Here is a 22,661-nt window from a genome sequence, read left to right on the forward strand (position 1 = left end):
GTTAAGGTTATTTTTAATATGTATAACTTTTGCTTTCTCAACGATTCATTTGTTTCTATATTTGTCCCTGTTTTTATCTCCTTGCAAGATGTGTATTGTTTAATATAACGCCTTGTGTAATATAAATGTCTACATGCTAGCCTATTTCCCACATTTTGGCTGAAGATGACGCCAAACAGCGTCGAAACTAGTTCCAAATGTAAATATATGTTGTAATAAACTATAACAATTTTGTATTGAAAAGGTGGACCGTTTTAAGTTTCCTATCTTCCATTCTCAGTTCAATACGGACAAAAATGAAATTCTTAGATTTAAATGGGCCAAACTTGTCGGTTGACGAATCTGTTGTTGGTTTCAAGGGAAGAATATACTTTATATCCTACAACCCCAAGACACCAACTACAGTAAAACCTTTATTATTCGTTCTTCGATTAACCGTTCTGCGTATAATCCGTCACAAAAAAAAAAAAAATCTCGATTGTTTTTTTTAAAAGCAGTGTACAGTCGCTCCAAAACTGAATGAGTGTATTCTTGATCTCAGTAATAATAATAATAAAATAAAGTAATAATAATAATAATAATAATAATAATAATGTCATTGGTTTTACGTCCCACTGACCACTTTTGACGGTTTTTGGAGACACCGAGGTGCAGAAATTTTGTCTTCCAGGAGTCCTTTTACATGCCAGTAAATCTACCGTCGCGAGGCTGACGTATTTGAGCATTTTCAAATACCACCGGACTGAGCTAGGATTGAACCTGCCAAGTTGGGGTCACAAGGCCATCGCCTCAACCATCTGAGCCACTTAGCCCAGCTCTTGACGTCAAGGTATCTTGATACAGTATTCTGTTTGGAGCGACTCTACATTGTCTCTCCGACTCCTAAGTCCACGGTCATAACATACAGTAACTACTGTATGCGCACGCGCATAAACCGGCAATCGGCATTGGAGACATGACTTCATACATTTTTTTACTACGTAATTTTATGTTGTGTAAAATTATTTAACTTTTAACTGTTATGAAACCTTCTTTACTGCTGAAACAAGCTCACTGATTTGAGGATAGATTCCTCACACTTCTTCAGCAAGCTGTTGAAGTCCATGAGCTAGACAGGTGAAATGGATTATATTAGTATGGAATACATTTTTAACGCAGTAGCCACTTTCAACATGTACACCGCAGTATCAAAACATAATACAAGCACTTTTCCCTCCTGAACGCCCTTGGGCCATAGCACTTTAAGTCCAGCATTTAAAAACCACGCTATGATTTCGTGATTGGTATGTTCAAAGACTTCAGAACAGATCAGGAAGGACTTGGAGTGTTCCTCTCGGTTGAGTTTTCCAAAGCTCTACAGGGTGTGTAGTATTACAAAATCCAGTTACCCAACACCCGCTACCTTCTCGGTTAGTTCTAACAAGATGGGGTACTTAGGTAGAGGCTGTGAATTTTTACATTGATGATTTTCATGAAGTAAAATCTGTAGTGAATTCATTTCCAAAACAATCAGCCATTTCTGAGTGTGAACCAAAGCTACAATGCTCCATTGCAGAGCAATTTTGGTTTTATTGCTGACAGTGTAAAGTTGGAAGCTGTTGAACTTTATCTACAAGGGTCATGAGTAGAGTCCGGATTTCCATGCAAATTGATGTTCCTAAATAAGCTGGTTACACTTCTGAAACTTTCCAAATATTTGTTTTATGACTAACCAATTCCAAACAACTGTACTTTTTCCGTGCATGTTTGCATGTTTTGGCCTTTCTGGGAAAACATTCATGCATAATGCATATTTTGAAGATTTTGGATTTAGTAGCGAATAATTTGACATTTATATTGGAATATATGACTTTTCTTCTGACTTTGGCGCATGTATTATGTTAATTTGCATGATAGTGCCTTTTTTTGAACATGGGTTTGCAGAATTTGGGGCCGTACATCCACGTTATTTGTTTATTGTTGAGAGAGAAAGATAATGTATTCCTGGTATACTTCTTCACAACCAAGTTAGATGCATAAAGGTCCTGTAATCCAGTTAGCCAAGCACGTTCTATTCTGTTGCTTGAATAAATATTGACATAAGCGGGAAGGCCCCCCCGTCAACCTCTCTAATCCTTAGAAATAAAGTGTCACAGTAAAAACTAATCGAAAATTTTGCGTTACTAGATGTTATTTCTTTTTTTCGTCTTTAGACGAAGAAATCAAAACTTCAATCATACTTCTGTGATGCCGCGTTACTGAGATAGCCGCTTACAAACCTTGGTTTTGCACTGAATCCTGTTTTCTTTTCCTGGAACTTTCTACCCCGAACTCCGAACTCTCACTGTTCACATGTCTGAGGCGAAAATAATTGAGAAAAGAAGGGAGTTGAAAGCAGCACGCTTACACACTTCAAATTGTAATTTAGTGTTGGACTGTGCTGTGAAGTGTTGGTATCATACCACTTGTTAAAAGTATGCGAAGAGACCTTGTGTCTAAATGGATTGAGGTAAGGAATTTTTAAGGTAATTTTCGAAAAGACATAACTTCAAGTATACTTCATCCTAAATGTAGGACCTCTAGAACCTGTCACTTCTTGTGACGTAGAAAGATAATTTTCCGTATTCAGCAGTGTTCTGTCAGAAGAACGAATAAACTTAAATGAAGAAAATATGGAGAAATTAGTTGTTGTAAAATGTTTCAAAAGGAAGTGAAAATATAACAACGTGGAACTAAAGTTTGATAGTGCATATTTTCCAGTTTGTTGTGCATGTTTCATCATTTGATATTGCATGACTGCATGCATATTTCGAGATTTGATAGTGCATGGAAATCCGGGCTCCAGTCATGAGATATTATTGAGGATACTAAGACAAGGCATAGTGCAGTAGAGAGAGATGTTGAATGGAAGTTACTGCATAAATTCCATGCAGTTATAGAGAGAAAGAAATCCAGGATACTCCACTTTCATCGCTTGCTAAATACTGAAAGGAGAAGAACATGATCCTCCTGCAGATATCATCCAAGAGAAGTTCCACATCTTGAAATTTGGTCCAGCAACATCCTGCAATGTACAGAGGTCATTTTTAGTATATAGACGGTTGTTATCTTACTATGAGAGCTGTCTATGCATTTTGGGTCACATAGCTGTGAGCTTACATTCAGGAGATAGTCGGTTCTATCCCTACTCTCGGCAGCCCTGAAAATGATTTTCTGTGGTTTTCCATTTTCACACCAGGCAAATGCTGGGGCTGTACATTAATTAAGGCCACGGTCACCTCATTCTTAGTCATAAGCCCTGTCCTGTCACATTGTCACTGTAGGACTTATCTATGTCAGTGTGGCCTAAAACAAATAGCAGTACCTTTTAAAAATATGAACTGATATTACCTGTCCAGTGATATTCAGTGACCGTCAAGAATCTTGAAAAATACTTGGTACTTCCCTGCACATCAGTTGAACATTTAAATTCCTGTCTAGAATTACGGGCTGTGAAAGCATCGATCTAAATATGAGAATTTAAATGTTCAATAACTAATACCTGAGGTGGTATTTAAATCACTTCTTGTTCAAATTCATGCTTGCAGATTGCAAAACATAGCATCGTTAGAAATTAAACATGTTTACCTAAATAACTTTTTTTAGCAAGTTTTCTGCATTTTATCCACTAACATTATAATTTCTGAGATCTCTGAATCTGGTTCACTCCACTGTGACCTTATCTTGAACTCTAGCGATGAGCTGGAGGAAGTCATGCAGAACCATGGCGTGACACATCAGGTGCATTGCGCGCAAAATCAATGGCGAAGATATTGCCACCAATGTATTCATTGTCTCCTTCAAGTTGTTGTTACTACGGAAAGTTTAGGTAACAGCATACAGCATACATCCTGCCTTCCATGCGGGGCTATAACTGCCAAAGGTTTTGACATGTGGTATCTTTTTGTTCACATCAGTCTGTGCGTGGTACAAGTTGAAAAAGAACTCATAACTTCAAATTCCCTAAATGTCTGCCGAGACACTAGACTTTAGCTTTATAGCACAAAATCTGTCAAGTTCGTAGTTCCTCCTGCTTACACCTGTGAAGATCATCGCACCCAAAGCGGCAGTTGCTCAAGATAACAGTATCGCAAATGACTGAAGGTGAGGCCATAAAGAAGCCTATGCCAGCGAAGGCAACTAAGGTACTGTGACAGTGGAAATGTGTGAGCTGCGCCAACTAATCAGTCATTTCATAGCGGGTATAATTCAGGAAACAAATCTCAGATGAGTTCATCGTACAGTCTTCATGAGTTTTAGTCTACTGTGAAGGAATGGGATAATGCCAACCGGGCTTCTGGTGGCAGTGCTATCTTCACTTGATCTGATACTTGCAGCAAACCGGTTCCATTAAGAACCGAGCTGAACGCATAGCAGTATGGTTCCTTGCCTGTCATGACTACAGTTTGTAATGTAAATTTCCCACTAGCCCAGCCTCTTAATATCAATAATGTAATTGACCTTATTGATCAGCTCCCAACACCTTTCCTCACCGAGCTCGATAGCTGCAGTCGCTTAAGTGAGGCCAGTATCCAGCATTCGGGAGATAGTAGGTTCGAACCCCACTGACGGCAGCCCTGAAAATGGTTTTCCGTGGTGTCCCATTTTCACACCAGGCAAATGCTGGGGCTGTACCTTAATTAAGGCCACGGCCGCTTCCTACCCACTCCTAGCCCTTTCCTGTCCTAGCGTCGCCGTAAGACCTATCTGTGTCGGTGCGACGTAAAACAACTAGCAGAAAAAAGCACCTTTCCTCTTATTTGGTGATTTTAATGGTCATCTCCCATCATTGGGCTCTGAAATGCTTTAACCCAGGGGGGAGTCATTCGAGAAGCTGATAGGAGAGCTGGATTTATACATTTTGAATACAGGGGAAGCAATCCATTTTAATGTAGTGCACGGAACTTTTACCTGCATTGACCTTAGTCTATGCTGCCATGCGCTCGTTCCCAACTTGCCGACACAGAAAGTGAAGGCTCTGGAAAAACCCTAAGTCCACCTGTACAGTGACAAGCATTGTCACATGCAACCATCATGTTGTGGTTCCTAGTTCAATACTCAGGGGCAGTGAAATGTTACTCATATAGAAGTTGCCATCATTAATATTAAAAAGTGTTTTGCAATTACATTAACTTGCAACCGTTAATTAAATTTGCATATTGAGCACATTTGTAGTGAGACACATAAACACATAAACTATTGGGATTTATTATAAGAAATGGCAAAGATATGAATTATATTTATGCCCTAGCGCTATTTAATTCCTCAATACGGAGTCGGGTGGAATATGCATCTCTAGTCTGTATGCCATTCTATAAATCTTACATCAGTAAATTAGAGAAACTGCACAATAAATTTTCAAGATATCTGTATTTCAAGCATTAAAATTGCTCATCATATAAATATAGAATATCGTATAAAAGCTGCTTAGTACCATGCTTATTACACTCAGGTAGGTCATTCTACCGGCAACTATGGAACACCAAGGACTTGACATCCTTGACTGGGTAGTTGCTCTCGTTGAACAAGAAAATCTAACCGCAACAGAGACCCAGGAGACATAAGCCGACATGCTGGCTCGGGTTCGTGGCACGTCTCACACTGGGAATAGGATGATCCCTGAGGCCCATTCAGTCTTGTTCATGAACTCCATGGAGTTACACCAGGTCATGTGTTTTCCCTGGCAGCTCGAGGACAGCCTTGAGACTCTTCAATGATGCAGGGTTACAATTCCAGCGAGAGACTAAGAAACAAAAGCTTACTGATGATCAGAGGGTGTACCACTTTGCATTTTCAGAGGACAGCGTGCATTGTGATTGGTCGAATGTCATGTGGCAATGCATCACTGCTCTGGTTATATATCTCTTGAGTGTTGGAGTTGAACAAGCTCTCGCTTGATAGGAATGTTGGACAGAATCATGCATGGTCTCATTGCCAAGCAATATGTCACATTTTAGAGAATATTAGGATCCCTGTCGTATAGGTGCTTCATCTCACCAACGTTATTCAATTTCAGCATGAGCTGTCTCTGATCCAAACATCCCAATTAGTTCAGGAATGGTTATCGCCTGGTCTCCTTGTGGGGCAAGCATGAATACCATCAAGAACCTGTGGGCCAAGACGAAGAGAGTAATAATGTTGACCTGGCCAGATCCTGTGACAAATATGAATGACGTTCTCTGGGATGTCATTGCGGCCTCAGACGAGGTGGCAGGCAATGACAGAATTAACCTTCTGCCCTAATCGATTCTATGACTACACCAGTGGAAGAGGTCATGCGTAACTGCGGTGTTAACAAATAAGTCCACTCACTGTTAATATTGACATGATAAAACAAAGGAATTTAGGTGACTCACTGTGTAAGGCAGTGTAGGAATAAAAATAAACATATTTTACCCTACCATGATGTCATGCTCATAAACATTATCAGCATCAGCCCACTATGTCCACTTTGGTAACATTTAAGAAACTCCATGGTAAGGTACGAGTTCTTATTCAACAGAGTAAGAATGCATCAGGAATAGAGGCATTGTTTTCATATATCTGGGTCTGGGGAAGATTTTGATAACAGAATGCTGTTTCCTTAATTTTATTATTAGAAATGAGGGCGTGTTAAAATTTACTCTGTCTGATCCTATAGATTTACTCCATTTTGAAGGTATCTTAGACATTCTTGAACTATGCCATTAGTAAACAAATAAGGCTCTTAAATAATAGTATTCCTATCTAATCATCTTTGTTGTTTTGTTGATATTTTTCTAGTTACTTATGAGGGTTGAGTGGTATACTAAATGTTATTTGTTTCCTTTCAGTCTATGCAGTTCCTAATCATCAGCACAGTAAAGGATGTACGAAATATGGTGATTCTCATTGGTCATTGGCTGCTGCATGCCTATGGAATCATTGCCATTACTCAGTTGAAGGATCCAGTCTTCCATGCATCTCTTGTAGCATTAGTGCCTCTGCCAGCAGTATTTTATATTTTAACAGCTCGATTCACCGATCCTAGCAAACTTCATAATGACTGATCTCCAACAAATATAATAGATTCATGAGATTGAACATATGAGTCTTTTGATCAAAATATACCCATAAAAGGCTGAGATACCTGTTTTATAATTAAAGGTAATCTACATACTTATTACGTAACAAAGGTATAAGTTACTGAATATATATTGATCATTGAAATATTTATATATTTCATTGGAGATAAATTTAATCACCACATACACTAAAAGTAACTTCTAGTTTTTTAAAAATCTCTCAGTTGGGTACTTTGCTGCAAAAGCTGAGATTTAGTAATAATTGTGATAAAAGGCCTTCCAAAACTGAGGAGGACTTAGCACTTTTGGCCTAGGTCTGAACCTGTGTTGGTAAACCTCATGCTAGACATGGAGTGTTTGAGGTCAGGTTTTTCTTGTCACTTTCACTCCAGTGTTACCACATAAACATCTACATTGAAAAATGTGATGCTTGTTTAATGATTATTTGATCTTGTAAACAAAGAAAAATGTACATTAATTTCCATTATACACTCTTGTGCCCTTCAGCTAGCATTGCAGTCTCTTTAACTTCCTCATCCCGTGCTCAGAATTATTGAATGCTGTGTCTAACCATCGTCATGTTTTCCCTCTGCTTATTTTACCCTTCGCGGCTGAGTTCTTTAGAATCCTATCCTCGATAATCAGGTAAATAAGTAATCATCTGGACCGAAGACCTAGATCAAGGCCTCTCAAATGCCCAAAATCTCACGCGTGCAAATTGAGGCGCAGAGTTCCTGCGCACAGTGCATCGGTCTGATTCGGTTTGGCTCGGACCAACGCTTCGTCTCTGGGCTACTTGGCTAAGCTCAGCTCAACTCGCCTCAACTCGGCTCGGATTTCGAGCACTATGGAGCAAGTGAGGAAGAGGGAGACAAGTGGAGCGAGCGAGACAGGCATGGGGAAAGAGAGAGACAGCTCTATTGCTCCAAATCGAGGAGTGGGGGTCTGCACTCTGGTCAACCAAGCAAAGTCGTCTTTTGCACTGTGCACAGTGCATGCACTCAGAGAGGCCCTGACCTAGATGCTAGGTCCCTGTAAATAATGATAAGTCACAAGAAGTATTCATGTAAGATAATCAATTGTTGTTGAGTTATTTTATGAACTGAAGACTTCTGTGTAATTAGGTTGTAAACACATAGCTTTTAATGTACTATTTCAACTATCTTATAAATAAAGAAATTAATTAAATAATTAATTAAGTAGAATGCATGTCCTGGTAAGGGAAATCTTATGCCAGCTCCATCTTCATCATAACTTCAAAAAGGAACTTAGAGCACCTGAGGATTGAAAAGTTTAACCGAGCTCGGTAGCTGCAGTCGCTTAATTGTGGCCACTATCCCGTATTCGGGAGATAGTGGGTTCGAACCCCACTGTCGGCAGCCCTGAAGATGGTTTTCCGTGGTTTCCCATTTTCACACCAGGCAAATGCTGGGGCTGTACCTTAATTAAGGCCACGGCCGCTTCCTTCCCAGTCCTAGCCCTTTCCTGTCCTATCGTCGCCAAAAGACCTATCTGTGTCGATGCGACGTAAAGCCAATAGAAAAAAAAATGAAAAGTTTAAACAGTCTTGCATATGAGAAGTGTACAGACCGAGAAAGTTGGCCACTTGGTTAGGATCACATAGCTGTGAGCTTGCATTCAGGAGATGGTAGGTTTGAATCCCACCATGCCCTTCAGTTAGGGGCGCACAGCTATGAGCTTGCATCCGGGAGAAAGTGGGTTCGAACCCCACTTTCGGCAGCTCTGAAGATGGTTTTCCATGGATTCCTATTTTCACACCAGGCAAATGCTAGGGCTGTACCTTCATAAAGACCACGGCAGCTTTCTTACCACTCCTAGCCCTTTCCTATCCTATCATCGCGATAAGACCTATCTGTGTTGGTGCAACATAAAACAAATTCTAAAAAAAAAAAAATAGAAAAATCCCACCTTTGGCAGCTCTGAAGATAGTTTTGCATGGTTTCACATTTTCGCACCAGGTAAATGCAAGGGCTGTACCTTAATTCCACGACCTTTCCAATCCAAGCTCATTTCCATCCTTGAGTCGCCGAAAACCTTCAATGTCTTTGTGCGACATTATGTACAGTAGAACCCTGTTTATCCAAAATAAAGGGGGCGGAGCTACTTCGGTCGACACGTTTTTTCGGATGACACATGGTAAATATTTTCAGAAGTTAAATGTCGAAATTAAAATGTATAAACTATATTAAGCAAAGGTGCATTCTGTATGTTAATATTAAAATGTTTACATGTCACTCGTATAAAATCACCGATTTTCTTCTGAATTTTCTTGGTGCAGCGCTGTCGTGCAGCTATGTGGTGCCACCGTTTAATCAGCAATACATTAGCTGGTGTAGTTTCATAGCTTTGTTTAACAAAGCACAAAGCAATCTGAAATAATTAAACAATTTATTTTGTTACTACTGAACTGAATACTGTCTTGTAACAGTAAATATGGTTCTCTTCTCTGATGAGCATGAGTTAGACGCAGGGCGTGTACCGTTCTGATTGAAGTGCTTACAGAGGGAGAGGGTTTTTTTTTTTTTAATTCTTAAGTTTTTTTTCTGAATTTATTAACAAAGTTCAAAATTATATCACCTTCATACAGCAAATATGCAGGAGATGATCCTATCCTCATCCAGGCTGGTGATGTACTTGAAATCCTGCTGCTCTCCTTGTACGGCCATCAGTCCCCTCTCAGCACCATGGAACCACGATTTCTCCCGCGATGGAAATTCTAGAAGTTCTGGAATATCCATACGACGTCCAGAAGATCGGAATAATGTAGTAGCGTGAACATTGAGATTTGGTTGCACGGAGAATGGCTTATGATTGTACACATTAGCACCTGGACATGGAAAGAGCTTCTTGAATGACAGATTTGAACGAAAGAGTTACTCGTAGTGTGATTAAAGAAAATGTGATGCTTGAAACAGGTTGAAATTATCACACACAAAATATTTGTTTAGTTATGAGCAGTCTTAACTCAGTCACTCGGAAAAAGAAAAATGTTTCACATATGAACCGATCTAGTTCGTCAACTTGAAATGAACTGAAAATATGTTTCACTCCTCCACAGTCCGTGGTTTGATCACACTAAAAAAAAATAGTCTACTGAAAACTCACAGTTTAAATGCACAGTTCATTACTAGTCTTGAATAAACAGTTTAATTTGTGGTAAATGTACACCCTAAATACAGTTCAGTGTCTACCATGAATGTAGTTCACTTCTCAACACAGTTCAATGTCTACCTTGAACAAAGTTTGAATATGTAATTCACAGTCTATCGTAAGCTCACAGTTCAAGGTCTGCACAGATTAAACACGGATTGGAACTAATCACAGTCCAATGTCTACACAAGATATTTGGAAAACATCACGACTTCAATAAGTCCAAAGACACAGTCATAGATTGAAATTAATTCAATAATTAATTACTTGTCACAGTCTGAGAAGATTAGAATCCGACACACAAAAATTAACAAAGTATTTCTATTAGTTGGTAAGATGAATATCGTTCACAATTTATCACTGTTCAGATTGTTTCATCAAAAACACTCGTAAGAAATGTAAGTTTGAAACATCTGACTAAATAAATCATCTACCGGGTGAGTTGGCCGTGCACGTAGAGGCACGCGGCTGTGAGCTTGCATCCGGGAGATAGTAGGTTCGAATCCCACTATCGGCAGTCCTGAAAATGGTTTTCCGTGGTTTCCCATTTTCACACCAGGCTGTACCTTAACCCTTTCAGACCTGGTGTCCAGTATATTGGAAAATAGGTGCAATGAATATGGTGTGATAATTAGCCTTTCGAAGGCTAAAGTGATGTCGGTAGGTAAGAAATTCAACAGAACTGAATGTCAGATTGGTGATACAAAGCTGGAACATGTAGATAATTTCAAGTATTTAGGATGTGTGTTCTCCCAGGATGGTAATATAGTAAGTGAGATTGAATCAAGGTGTAGTGAAGCGAATGCATTGAGCTCGCAGTTGCGATCAACTGTATTCTGTTTGAAAGAAGGCAGCTCCCTGATGAAACTATCTTTACATCGGTCTGTTTTCAGACCAGCTGTGCTTTACGGGAATGAAAGCTGGGTGGACTCAGGATATCTCATTCATAAGTTAGAAGTAACAGGCATGAAAGTAGCGAGAATTATTGCTGATACAAACTGGTGATAACAATGGCAGGAAGGTACTCGGAATGAGGCGATAAAAGCTATGTTAAGAATAATCTCGATGGATGAATGTGTACAGCGCAACTGTTGGCTCAGCATATCTAACTACTGAAAAAATTCCCAAGTGAAAACATGGTTCACTGTGTTGTGTATGGTTGCAACCATGCAAGCACATCGAAAAAACATCAAAGGAAGAAGATGTAGGTTTTCACGCATTCCCCAGTTGAGAGAAATCTCCAGAGAGATATCGCACTTAGCAACAAAAAAAAATTAGTCTCGCTAATTTCTCACCAACCGAATATAGTTTCGTATGCTCTACACATTTCAGAGAGCAGGATTATGAAACTATGAGCTATCGATTAAATATAAAGCCAAACTCCTGAGACAAAGAAGAAAACGTGTGTTAAAAAATGTTCTGTGCCCGTGCTAATGAAATCTTGCGAGATGAATTGGACTAGGCCTAAGAAAATTCACCTTACCTGTCCATCACGTCAAAGCTGAATGCTACAAGAACTTGCATAGCTACAACTACTGTTTTAATTATTTATAAGAAATTTTAAGATCCCGTATTTTAGGATAGTTTTTTCTATTTGCTTTACATCACACTGACACAGATATGTATTACGGCGACGATGGGATAGGAAAGTTCTAGGAATTGGAAGGAAGGGGCCATGGCCTTAATTAAGGTACAGCCCCGGCATTTGCCTGGTGTGAAAATGGGAAACCACGGAAAACCATCTTCAGGGCTGCCGACAGTGGGGCTCGAACCCACTATCTCCCAATTACTGGATACTGGCCGCACTTAGGCGACTGCAGCTATCGAGCTCTGTTAGGATAGTTTTAAAGTGGCTTTTCATGAACACTACTTTTACATCAAGAGGTGCCAAACAGTAACAACAAAGAGAAAAACACTGACTCTTCAGACATTTAAACCTTTTATTTAGTCAAAGACAAGTTGTTTTTAATATGTGTTTTACCTATGTTGCTAGTGTTTTTGTGTATATTTTAACTATCATTCAACCGGGCGAGTTGGCCATGCGGTTAGGGGCGTGCAGCTGTGAGTTCGCATCCAGGAGATAGTGGGTTCGAATCCCACTGTCGGTAGCCCTGAAGATGGTTTTCCATGGTTTCCCATTTTCACACCAGGCAAATGCTGGGGCTGTACCTTTATTAAGGCCACAGCCACTTCCTTCCTATCCCTAGGCCTTTCCTGTCCCATCGTCGCCATAAGAGCTATCTTTATCGGTGCAACGTAAAGCAAATAGCAAAAACAACAAACAAAAAACCTATCATTCGAGATCACGGCTGATGATGTTTTCCATGGAAAACGAAACATATACCAACAAAAAAAATTAAAATAAATTAATGTTATTGTAATCTAAGAAAATCATAAGATTTTAAAGTGGTGGAAAGGTGGAAATTTCCAAACGTTTAAGTTGAAATTTGTTATATATAACTCCACCACGGATGAAGATGAAATTTGTCCTAGATTTTATTCTCCTGTCTCTTTGTCAGTGTCCAGGTCTCTTATTGCATATGTCAGTATTGGGCAGTAGTCCATCTTATAAATCACCTCTCTACACTTCATTGTTACTTCCTTCTTCCATCGACACCAGGTTTCTGCTAGAATGCATTACCCTGTCGAATCCTTTTACCAATCCCCATATCCAGGCCTTCATCCTACATCAGTTCGCTTTCTAAGTACTTGAAGCTGTCCACAATTTTGAGGTTTTTTTCAGTTTAGTTTTCTATAATTCCCTTCCCTTCCCTTCCCTTCCCTTCCCTTCCCTTCCCTTCCCTTCCCTTCCCTTCCCTTCCCTTCCCTTCCCTTCCCTTTTTGCTCTAGTTGACACCATTGTCTTATTCTTTTCCATGCTAGTTTTCATTACATAATTTTCAATTATCTCACTCAACATGTCGAGTTGCCCTTGTGCTTTCCGTGTCTTTGCTCCCTACACCACAGTATCATCTGCAAACAGCATTTACCTTAAGCTCCCTGCCCCCATATTTTACCTTAGTTTCCTTCACAATTTCATCCATAACCATTATGAATAGCCGGGCTGAGTGGCTCAGACGTTTGAGGCATTGGCCGCCTTCTGACCCCAACTTGGCAGGTTCGGTCCTGGCTCAGTCCTGTGGTATTTGAAGTTGCTCAAATACGTCAGCCTCTTGTCGCTAGATTTACTGGCACGTAGAACAAATCCTGCAGGACTAAATTCCGGCACCTCAGCGTCTCCAGAGACCATAAAAGTAGATAGTGGGACGTAAAGCCAATATCATTATTATTACCATTAAGAATAACAGGGTGAGAACCCCTTCCTCGTTGTGGTCCAGTAAATGATATGAAATGGCATATGGCTTTTAGTGCCGGGAATGCCCAAGGACAAGTTCGGCTTGCCAGATGCAGGTCTTTTGATTTGACTCCCGTAGGCAACCTGCACGTCGTGACGAGGATGAAATGATGAATACGACACATAAATCCAGCCCCAGTGTGAGCGAAATTAACCAATTATGGTTAAAATTCCCGACCCTGCCGGGAATGGAACTAGGGACCCCTGTGGTCAAAGGCCAGTATGCTAGCCATGTAGGCATGAAGCCAGCTTGTGGTCCAGTTTCATGCCAAGACCACTCTGTCCTCCTGACGTGTGTCTGGACTCTATTGCATTATTTTCCATACTTTTGTTCTGAGTACAGTATTGTAAGCCTTTTCTAAATGAAGGAATATCAACAGCATATCTCTTCCACATTCCCAATGTTTTTCCATTGACTGTCACATACCAGAGATGGGATATGGTGTTGATCTTCCATTTCGAATGCCATAGTGCTCTTCTTGTAATTGTCCTTCCACTTTCCTTCCCATTCTATTTTCTAGTACCCTTTCAAATATTTTTGCTACCTGGATTAGGAGTGCGATTCCTCAATAATGATCACGTATCTTCTTGTTCCCATTCTTAAATATATGTGTTATTAGTCCTTTACATCAGTAATTTGTTACCAATTTTTCTTTTCCAAATACATCTAAATAGCCTATACAGCCATTGTAGACCAATGGGTCATGCTGCTGTTACAATTCCCACAATCAGTTCATCCAGTCCTGCTGCTTTATCCACTTTTATTTGTTTGATAGCAGTTTCCACCTCTTCCATTGTGATTTCACTCTTGGATTTTCTCCCCTCACATTCCACCTCTTACACTCAGGGTTGCCAGATTGTGTAAATTCCAAAGAGGGACAGTTCTTTCCTTGGCATTAAATATTTACATAGGGACTATTAGAACGGATAACTGGTATGGCCGTATAGGCAGGGTAAAATGTGCCATTATAAGCAATAATGTTCCTCATTTATACACAATTTAAAACATTATACTTACAGAAAACTGTAAAGAATGCCCTTCTTATAAGTTATTACATAGGCTCCTATAAGTCCTACAACATATGTAAGCGTAGGCTACTCTGTCTCAGTGCATGCATATTTCTCACTGGATTTGGCACTTTCAATCAGTTTCTTCCCATTCCCGGAATTTAAAAACTGCTTAAACTCTTGATAAGGCAGATTGTAATTGAATTTTACAAGTAACTCACCCTCAAGTGTGTTCATGCTCAACCTATTTCTTTTCTTCAAAAACCATTCATGAGACTAAAAACTCTTTCTGTAGAGGCATTGGAATGTGGTATGCAAAACACAAAAGATACTCAGGAGCTTGATATGTACAAAAAAAAAAAAAATTGAACCCATTTTTGGTCCATTTCAGTAATGGGCAAATTTTCACCTTTGTTCTCTATTACAAAATCTTTTAATGCAAGATATTCTTCAAACAAAAAATCAACATTTATATTAGGAATCTGAAACTGTTTTACAATTTGAGTAAGATTATCCATAGACAACATATTAGGATCTCTTAAAGACAAAATTAACAAATGCCTAAGCGTGTTATTTTCAAACTGAAATCATTTCTCTAGGTATATTATGGCTGTGTTAAAGAACAAATTAGCTTTGTCTTTAAATTGATTAATAGCAGTATCATTACAAAAACGGGCAATAAGAGGTAGCAATTGATCCGTAAAACTTCTGCTTGCTACAGTTTATAAGACTATTTCTCAAATTATCTGATACAGGAAAAAAGCTTGATAATTAAACAACTCTCTGCTTGAAGTTTTGAATTTGCTTGCTGAAACAGTACACCAACATTGACAAGAAAGCCAAGATAGCATTGAGCAAATTGATCTTCAAAAAAATGTTTTAATAATTTTAGGAAGATTTTTCTGAGTTAGAAAGTAAGACTTTATAGGTTCCAAATTATTTACCTACCTTTCAACTGCTGGTACCAAAGATAACCATCTTGTGGGAACATGGCGAGTAAGTTCAGCCCATTCCACATCTAGCCACTCGTAAAACTCTTTCAGAAAGGTACCTTCTTAGTTGAATTACTAAACTCGGTATATGATCTATCTCAATACACACTACATCATATTTAAACACATTACAATCATGTTTCACAGAATTATTAAAAAAAACGCAAGGGCAACCTATAGCAATTAAATTATTTTGTGTTCCTTTAAAACAGTATAAACACTTTCGTTCTTCCCAAAATTAACTGTGGCATTGTCAACCCAATAACAGGTAAGTTATTTTCAACCAGTTTATCTACAATAGAACTAGCTATAGTTGTGGAGTCTTCAAAGTGTAAATTATAAAAACACAACAGTTCCGTCTGTACACCTTGAATTCTTGTAAAGTGCCGTAACAATAACAAAATGTTTTAACATTCCCTTTATTTGAAGCATCTGTTTGTACTCCAAACATTTTATCATTTTTTAGAAGCACAAGCACTTAATTAAAATGGCCCTAAGACATTCTTAACAATTTTTATCATCTTGGTTCTTCCACACCTATATTTACTGGTGATTCTAGAATCTAGAAATAATGATGGAAACAAAGATCCTGCACAATCACTGGATAAGTAACTGTGAGAATGCTTGACAGTATGATACACAAAGTTTACTTCGGCCTTAATCACATCATCTGTTTCTTTGTTATCACCACTAACCGGGCGAGTTGGCCGTGCGGTTAGGGCCGCGCAGCTATGAGTTTGCACCCGGGAGATAGTGGGTTCGAACCCCACTGTCAGCAGCCCTGAAGATGGTTTTCCATTGTTTCCCATTTTCACACCAGGCAAATACTGGGGCTGTACTTTAATTAAGGCCAGGGCCGCTTCCTTCCCACTCCTAGGCATTTCCTATCCCATCGTTGCCATAAGACCTATTTGTGTTGGTTGCAACATAAAGCAAATTGTAAAAAAAGAAGTTATCACCACTCCTAACAACAACAAAAAAAAATTTTTGCTGAATTTTTTCTTCTCTCTGTGTCACAAATTTGTTATGAGCATCAGTTTTCAAATGTTTCGTAATGTCATATTCACCACCATGACTAACACTAAATTGGCTATTACATACCTTACACTTTGCAAAATATTCCTTTTTACCCTTCTCTATCCAAGAATAAGTAGAGATCTGTGTTTCTCAAAATTTATACAAACTCTTTATTTTTTCTGCAATGGAATCTTCACCTTCAAATGCAGTTTGTTCTCCTTTTCACCGGGTTTCGAAGGAAGGTCTGTTTCACCACCACTTTCACTTGATATTGACATTTTAATCAGATTCAGGAAAATTACCAATTTAACGAGAATGGGACTACTACCCAGTTTCTCAACAGTCATTTTTCTGATTTCTTTACGTTGCCGGTGCATGCACGGATCAACCCGTGCTGCGAGCGAGCTTATGACGATGCATTCTAGAACCGGTTATGATTTAAAATTCAGAGTTGCCAATTTGCATCATTATCACCTAAATTAATGTATATTATTCCAGCTTAATTCTGTAAACATTTAGTTGAAAACAGTTGCAGCTTGCAAAAGAATTACAGAAAATAGTAACTAAATGAGGTGGTCCGCCTGTCACCCGGTGGCCCTGGCTTCGATTCCTGGCTGGGTCAGGGGTTTTTAATTGTAATGATTAATATCCCTGGCCTGGGGACTGGGTGTTTGTGACATCCTTAATCTTCCTTTCCTAACACACAACATTCCACACTACCGCCATTCCAATTACATGCAGGTTCATACAATATGGTGCCAGTAGGGGAAAAAGACCCACATGGGTCAACGCCCTGAACAAATAGCATTTTTTTAAAAAAGAAGCTAAATGAGGTTAATTTACTAAATTCAGGCCTAAGTTCAAAGTGGGACGCAGGAGTTTTATGTAAAAATTGGGACATGTCCCACCAAATCGGGATGTCTGGCAACCCTGTCTACACACCTTGCCACATTCAGGAGTTCATCAAAGTAATCCTTCCATCTTTTCCTTATCTCCTCTGGTTGCATTATGGTTGCTGTGGATGTGATCTTCATCTTCTTATCATATATGGAATTTGTCTTCTGAGATACTGCTGTGTTTTTTCGTATGAATCAGGTATTTACAGACTCACCTGTTCACAATGCAACTCCTCGTACATCGGACAAACTGGCCGAAGCTTCCAAACCCGTTATTTAGAACACTACAATGCCCAAAAACATAATAAATTTTCCGCAATGAGCACCCACATGAGGGACACTGGCCACCACTTCACCACAATAGAACAAGACTTAACAATCCTAAAAAAAGTCGAGAAGGGCAAACTAATGACTGAGTTTGAGAACCTATACATCTTTCTAGACCAACACTTCAACAAGGATAAAAACCTCAACGAGATAATAGATTTAAAAAACCCCCTTTATGAACAAATTCCCACCTTACTACAAAAAATAAATTTTCAAGGCAACAACTTGTCTAAAATCTTCAATACCACATTAACTAACTCACCCAGCACGTCGACAATTACCCCCCCTACCCCCCACCTCCCCCTTTCCGACCAATTCCCCCACACACAACAACAGCAAGCCCACACGTCCTCCCACCCAAGCACCCCCCCCTCCACCACGACCCCACCGATACAACACGAGAAATAAGAACCACTCGACCTTCAAAAACAATACAACACCCAACACAAGCAAATAACATTCATCACATTAACCAAAGGCATCAATATTATCCGCGTAACTTTCGGTTCCTTATCCCCCCCCTCTTTTTATAAACCAACACTACATCAACCTGCACTCCCAATACACAACTAGCTCGCCCCTCCACTCTACCTTCCTCCATTCTGACAGCTCACCTTTGCGCATGACTCCGCCCATGCCCCTCCCCCCCAAAGCTATCCACTCCTCCCGCCGCCATTGCTAACCGCATGTGCGTATTACCGACTGAGCCTCCTTCTTAGTCCACCAATACTCATCAACAATCACCTCTCAGCGACACATCAGGTACGTAACATAACATTCACTCTTCATTACTTACCATAAACCTTTCTTACACACAAACTAATACTATTAACGTCTCAATTACAGATAACTTCCACTTCTTACAATCCAACTTTCAACAACTCGCCGGAACCCAGTGCACATCGGCACAAATATGGCGGGCCACTACGGCTCCTCTTCGCAGTCAGAATAAGAAGATGCCTCACCTCAGCTTTAACGCTCTGACTCTGCAGTTGCCGTATACTTTCTAATCTCTCCACAGCAGTCCACAACACAAGCAACTCTATTCTATCTCACCAGACCAGTAAAGACCAACAACTTCATCCCGTAGTCCGCCTTATTTTATTCCACGGAACAATATCATTTTGTCTCACCGGCATTTCACACCGATGTCTCCACATCACAATCGATGCTACAGAAATCAACTAAAAGAATAAGCAGAAGTTTCAACCCACAACATTTTTCCTAATTAGCAATTACCCACTTTAACTGTCACCATTGTTGTCGTTCAAACGCACGGATTACCCATGAATCTCCAGCCACACTGACCAGTCTCCGTCCCGATCTCGGCGCTTCAACTGGAAAACTTTCAGCTTGATGCCTATAAAACCTCATTTGGCTATAAAAATTTCCCCTACCCCCGGTGATTTTTAACTAAAATAATCTGCTCTACATATTTCTGAAATGTCAATGCTAATTCTTTCTTCCAACCTCTAAAACATCAGGACGCACTTGGTACTAAAATTTTTTATCCTTGCGCACCAGCTGCTCTTGTGTAAATATGTATATAATTGTAAATTCTCAACTTTCAATTAGATAATGTAATTACTATATAGTTACCAATCATTAACATTAGTTTTTATTACAAACATTTACGCTGAATGTTAAATGTAAATATTTTTAAAAAACTTTATCTCAACTGTTCAATTGAACTATGTAAATACTGTATAGTTACCAACCTTTGACATCAATTTTTGGTTACTAACATTGATGCCAAACACTACACCTTTTCTCCCTTAATTGTTTTATTGTAAATATTTTTTAAACTTTTTATTTTCATATGATTGCGTCAACTATTTCTCCAGAGCACCACTGCAGAACTCTACTTTGTTATTTTTAGGCATTGGTGCTGACTTTTCATCTAAACCTACATGTTCAACCATCACTTTTGTGCAAATTTTTTCCCATACTTAATTTTTATATTGTTGTTAATAATATGTAATAATTTGTACATGTCTACTACTAACCAGTTACCTGATTTTTTACCTTGAGGTGATATTTTGACTGATGATGCCCTCAATGAAGGGCGAAACATGTCTCAAGTGGAATCTACAATAAATTCCTAATTTATAAAATTTATATGTATTGAATAGGTGAAAAAAACAAACCTTTTAACATCCTACATGAATCACTTCATCCACAAAACACAGGTCTGACAGTCTGTTTTGATGGTCCAGAAGTACCATCCATATTTCAATTCACTAAACACTTCACTTACAACTAAGTAGTATTGTAGTGTATTAATTACCTTATTGTCATGGGATCTTTGTGTACTATCCTAGACAATAAGTTATTTTATGTTTACTTCCCTTTTCATTTTTCCATAAAAGTGGCTAAGGGAGTGCAAGTGTAGGAACTGTGAGTGTGGCGAGGCATTGAGGAGTATGACGGAGATAATTAGGATTATCTCAGAAGACAGGAAGGGAGTCTGTTATGAAGAGAAACCCTGGCTTCTCAACATCCACTGCAGTGTGCAACGACCTTAGCGGTGAAGAAGGGAATCCTCCAGACAATACATCCCCTGAAAAATTTAATCTACTTAAACTTGCACCAGCAACTTTGCGTGATGCAGAGAAATGATTTTCTGCATACAGAAACATCCTCTCTGACTGACAGCATTCCAGGACAATGGAAAACTTGGAGATATATCTGATAGGTCATTGCAATTCGGAGTGAAGTAAGAAGATAAAATTCTGCAAATTAATATTTAGTGGACAGATAGTTTAAACAGTGACTATGTAAATGATAATAAATTATTATTGTGAAAATTCAATTAAATTTTTGCAGTTTTTCATACATAATAATGGAATTTATTTAAGTTTGTTGTGACAAGGACATGCTTAATTAATTCATTATGGTACCACACTTTATCTTGCAAAAATATAATCAATAAAATGAGAAATCTTCAAGTAATATCATGTTTAAAATATAATTTATATAAAAATTAAATTAATATTACATATTTAATTTTTTATGAAATATTATATATTTCACCAAATATTATTACATAAACATGTGCATATTTTGTATGTTGATATTACATAAAAATCCTAGTCCTAGTGATGGGCCTCAGCTCTTTAGTAGGGCATTTAATGTAGCAGGAGATGATTCTGCTGACTGCATGCAGTAACGCACGTTCTTCTCCTTAAGGGCTTGAACAGGGGTATTGTAGTTACAGTGCTCTCCATTTGCTTGCCAGAGTTATTCTTCATCAACTGAGCAAGTTGGTTTTGCAGTTTGGGTCATGTAGCTTTGAGCTTACATTGAAGAGATGGTGGTTTCGAACCCTTCTGTTGGCAGGCCTGATTATTGTTCTCGATGGTTTTCCACATGGCTGTACTTTAAGTAAGGCCACAGTTGCTTCCTTGCTGGTCCTAGCCCTGTCCTATCCCATTGTCGCCATAAGACCTGTCTGTGTTTGTGTGACGTAAAACCCATAGTAAAAAAGTGTTCTTTATTATTTTCATGATAAAAGAGCCGTGTGTATTATGTATGATGAATTTCTCCCTTCAGAATATGTTAAGGAATCACCTCTGATGGTAAATGGAGGTGGTTTTCTTCATGGAGAAACTGAAACTATGATTTGGTCACACTGCTATCCACTGGCATCATTTGTATTCTCCAGGTTGGAGAATATATTTTCAGTAGTTGCTGATTTCTCTTTGCAGCTTGAGTCTACATATGTTATAGCTGTCTTCTTGCTCAATGGAAACTGGAAACATTCCACATCAGTCATAATATGATTACTTTTGTGCATTTGTCCTGTCCCTTTAGTATGTGTAGGTGAAGAAATCAGGTTTTTTATGGCATTCTCCTTTTTAGAACTGGTGAATTCCTTCCCATCTTCTCTCAATCCTTGATATGGGTCACAACTATAGATCTCAGTGTGGTATGGTTTTGGCTAGTTGAAGCTTTGAATAATGGAGAACCCTAGTAGCCTGCATTTGGGCTTTTGATTCTTCCTGTAAGTCACATTAGGTGTGGCTTTTTGGCCATTTCTCTGCAGAGGTGGTTGTGCCTGGCTGTCCCCTATGCTCTTTGTTTTGCGTTGGCACCCGGTGAGCGAGCGTCGTTGCACCTACCAGTACTACTCAATCCACATCAGCTGAGCAAGGTCCACTTCTAGTGTTCCAGTAATAATGTTATTTGTTTTTAGATCCCACCAGCAACATTTATGGTTTTTGAAAATGCTGAGGTGCTGGAATTTTGTCCTGCAGGAGTTCTTTAATGTGTCTGTAAATCTACTGGCATGAGGCTGATTTATTTGAGCACCTCCAAATACCACTGGTCTCAGCCTTGGATGAACCTGCCAACGTGAGCTCAGAAGGCCAGCGCTCTACTGCATCCCGGCATTTGCAGTGTTTCCTGGAGGATCGTTGTTGAATATGTGACTTCCTACCTATCTGCATGCTGTAATGCTATCGATGAGACCCTCGCCCAAGGACTGGTTAGATAGGTGAAGAAAAGTAGGTTATTTACCTGAAAGAAAACCACCAAATGAGACTTGCAAGTGTGCCTGCAGGAAACAGTATTGTTTAGGACTGTCTCATGGAGAAGAAACATTTGGACACCAACAAAGTCCACTACAAGAGATTAATAAATATTTTACTGCAGTACAATTGGCAAACCAACACTACATTAGCCGCTGCAGTAGAGGGCCAGATGCATTCTCCCCTTGCTGTAGTGACTGTGATTCAAGCCTGGTTTGAAGCAGAAATGTTCCTTTTGCATGGACCCTCACAAGAATTTATCGCTGTTGAACTCTGTTCTTCCTTTCACCCGGTGCCTGTCTTCA

General features: G+C 39.2%; 1 protein-coding gene across 5 annotated transcripts in view; it reads left to right on the forward strand.

The window, feature by feature from the left end:
- Nucleotides 1-22,661, forward strand: part of LOC136864029 (JNK1/MAPK8-associated membrane protein) — a 181,042-nt gene that overhangs the window by 149,785 nt on the left and 8,596 nt on the right. For 2 of the 5 annotated variants that reach the window (XR_010859254.2, XR_010859255.2), the window contains one exon: nucleotides 6,831-7,143. The exons of 1 other annotated variant lie outside the window; for it this stretch is intronic. Coding sequence is in view for 2 of the 4 variants with exons in the window: in XM_067140541.2 (XP_066996642.1) it covers nucleotides 6,831-7,046 (216 nt within the window). In the remaining 2 variants the exon portion in view is untranslated. Of the gene's footprint in view, nucleotides 1-6,830; nucleotides 8,253-22,661 lie in introns of those variants that run through there. 2 more of the 5 variants (XM_067140541.2, XM_067140544.2) reach the window with 1 other exon arrangement.

Source organism: Anabrus simplex, chromosome 2, assembly GCF_040414725.1.
Source record: "Anabrus simplex isolate iqAnaSimp1 chromosome 2, ASM4041472v1, whole genome shotgun sequence".
NCBI classification, from domain to species: Eukaryota; Metazoa; Arthropoda; class Insecta; order Orthoptera; family Tettigoniidae; genus Anabrus; species Anabrus simplex.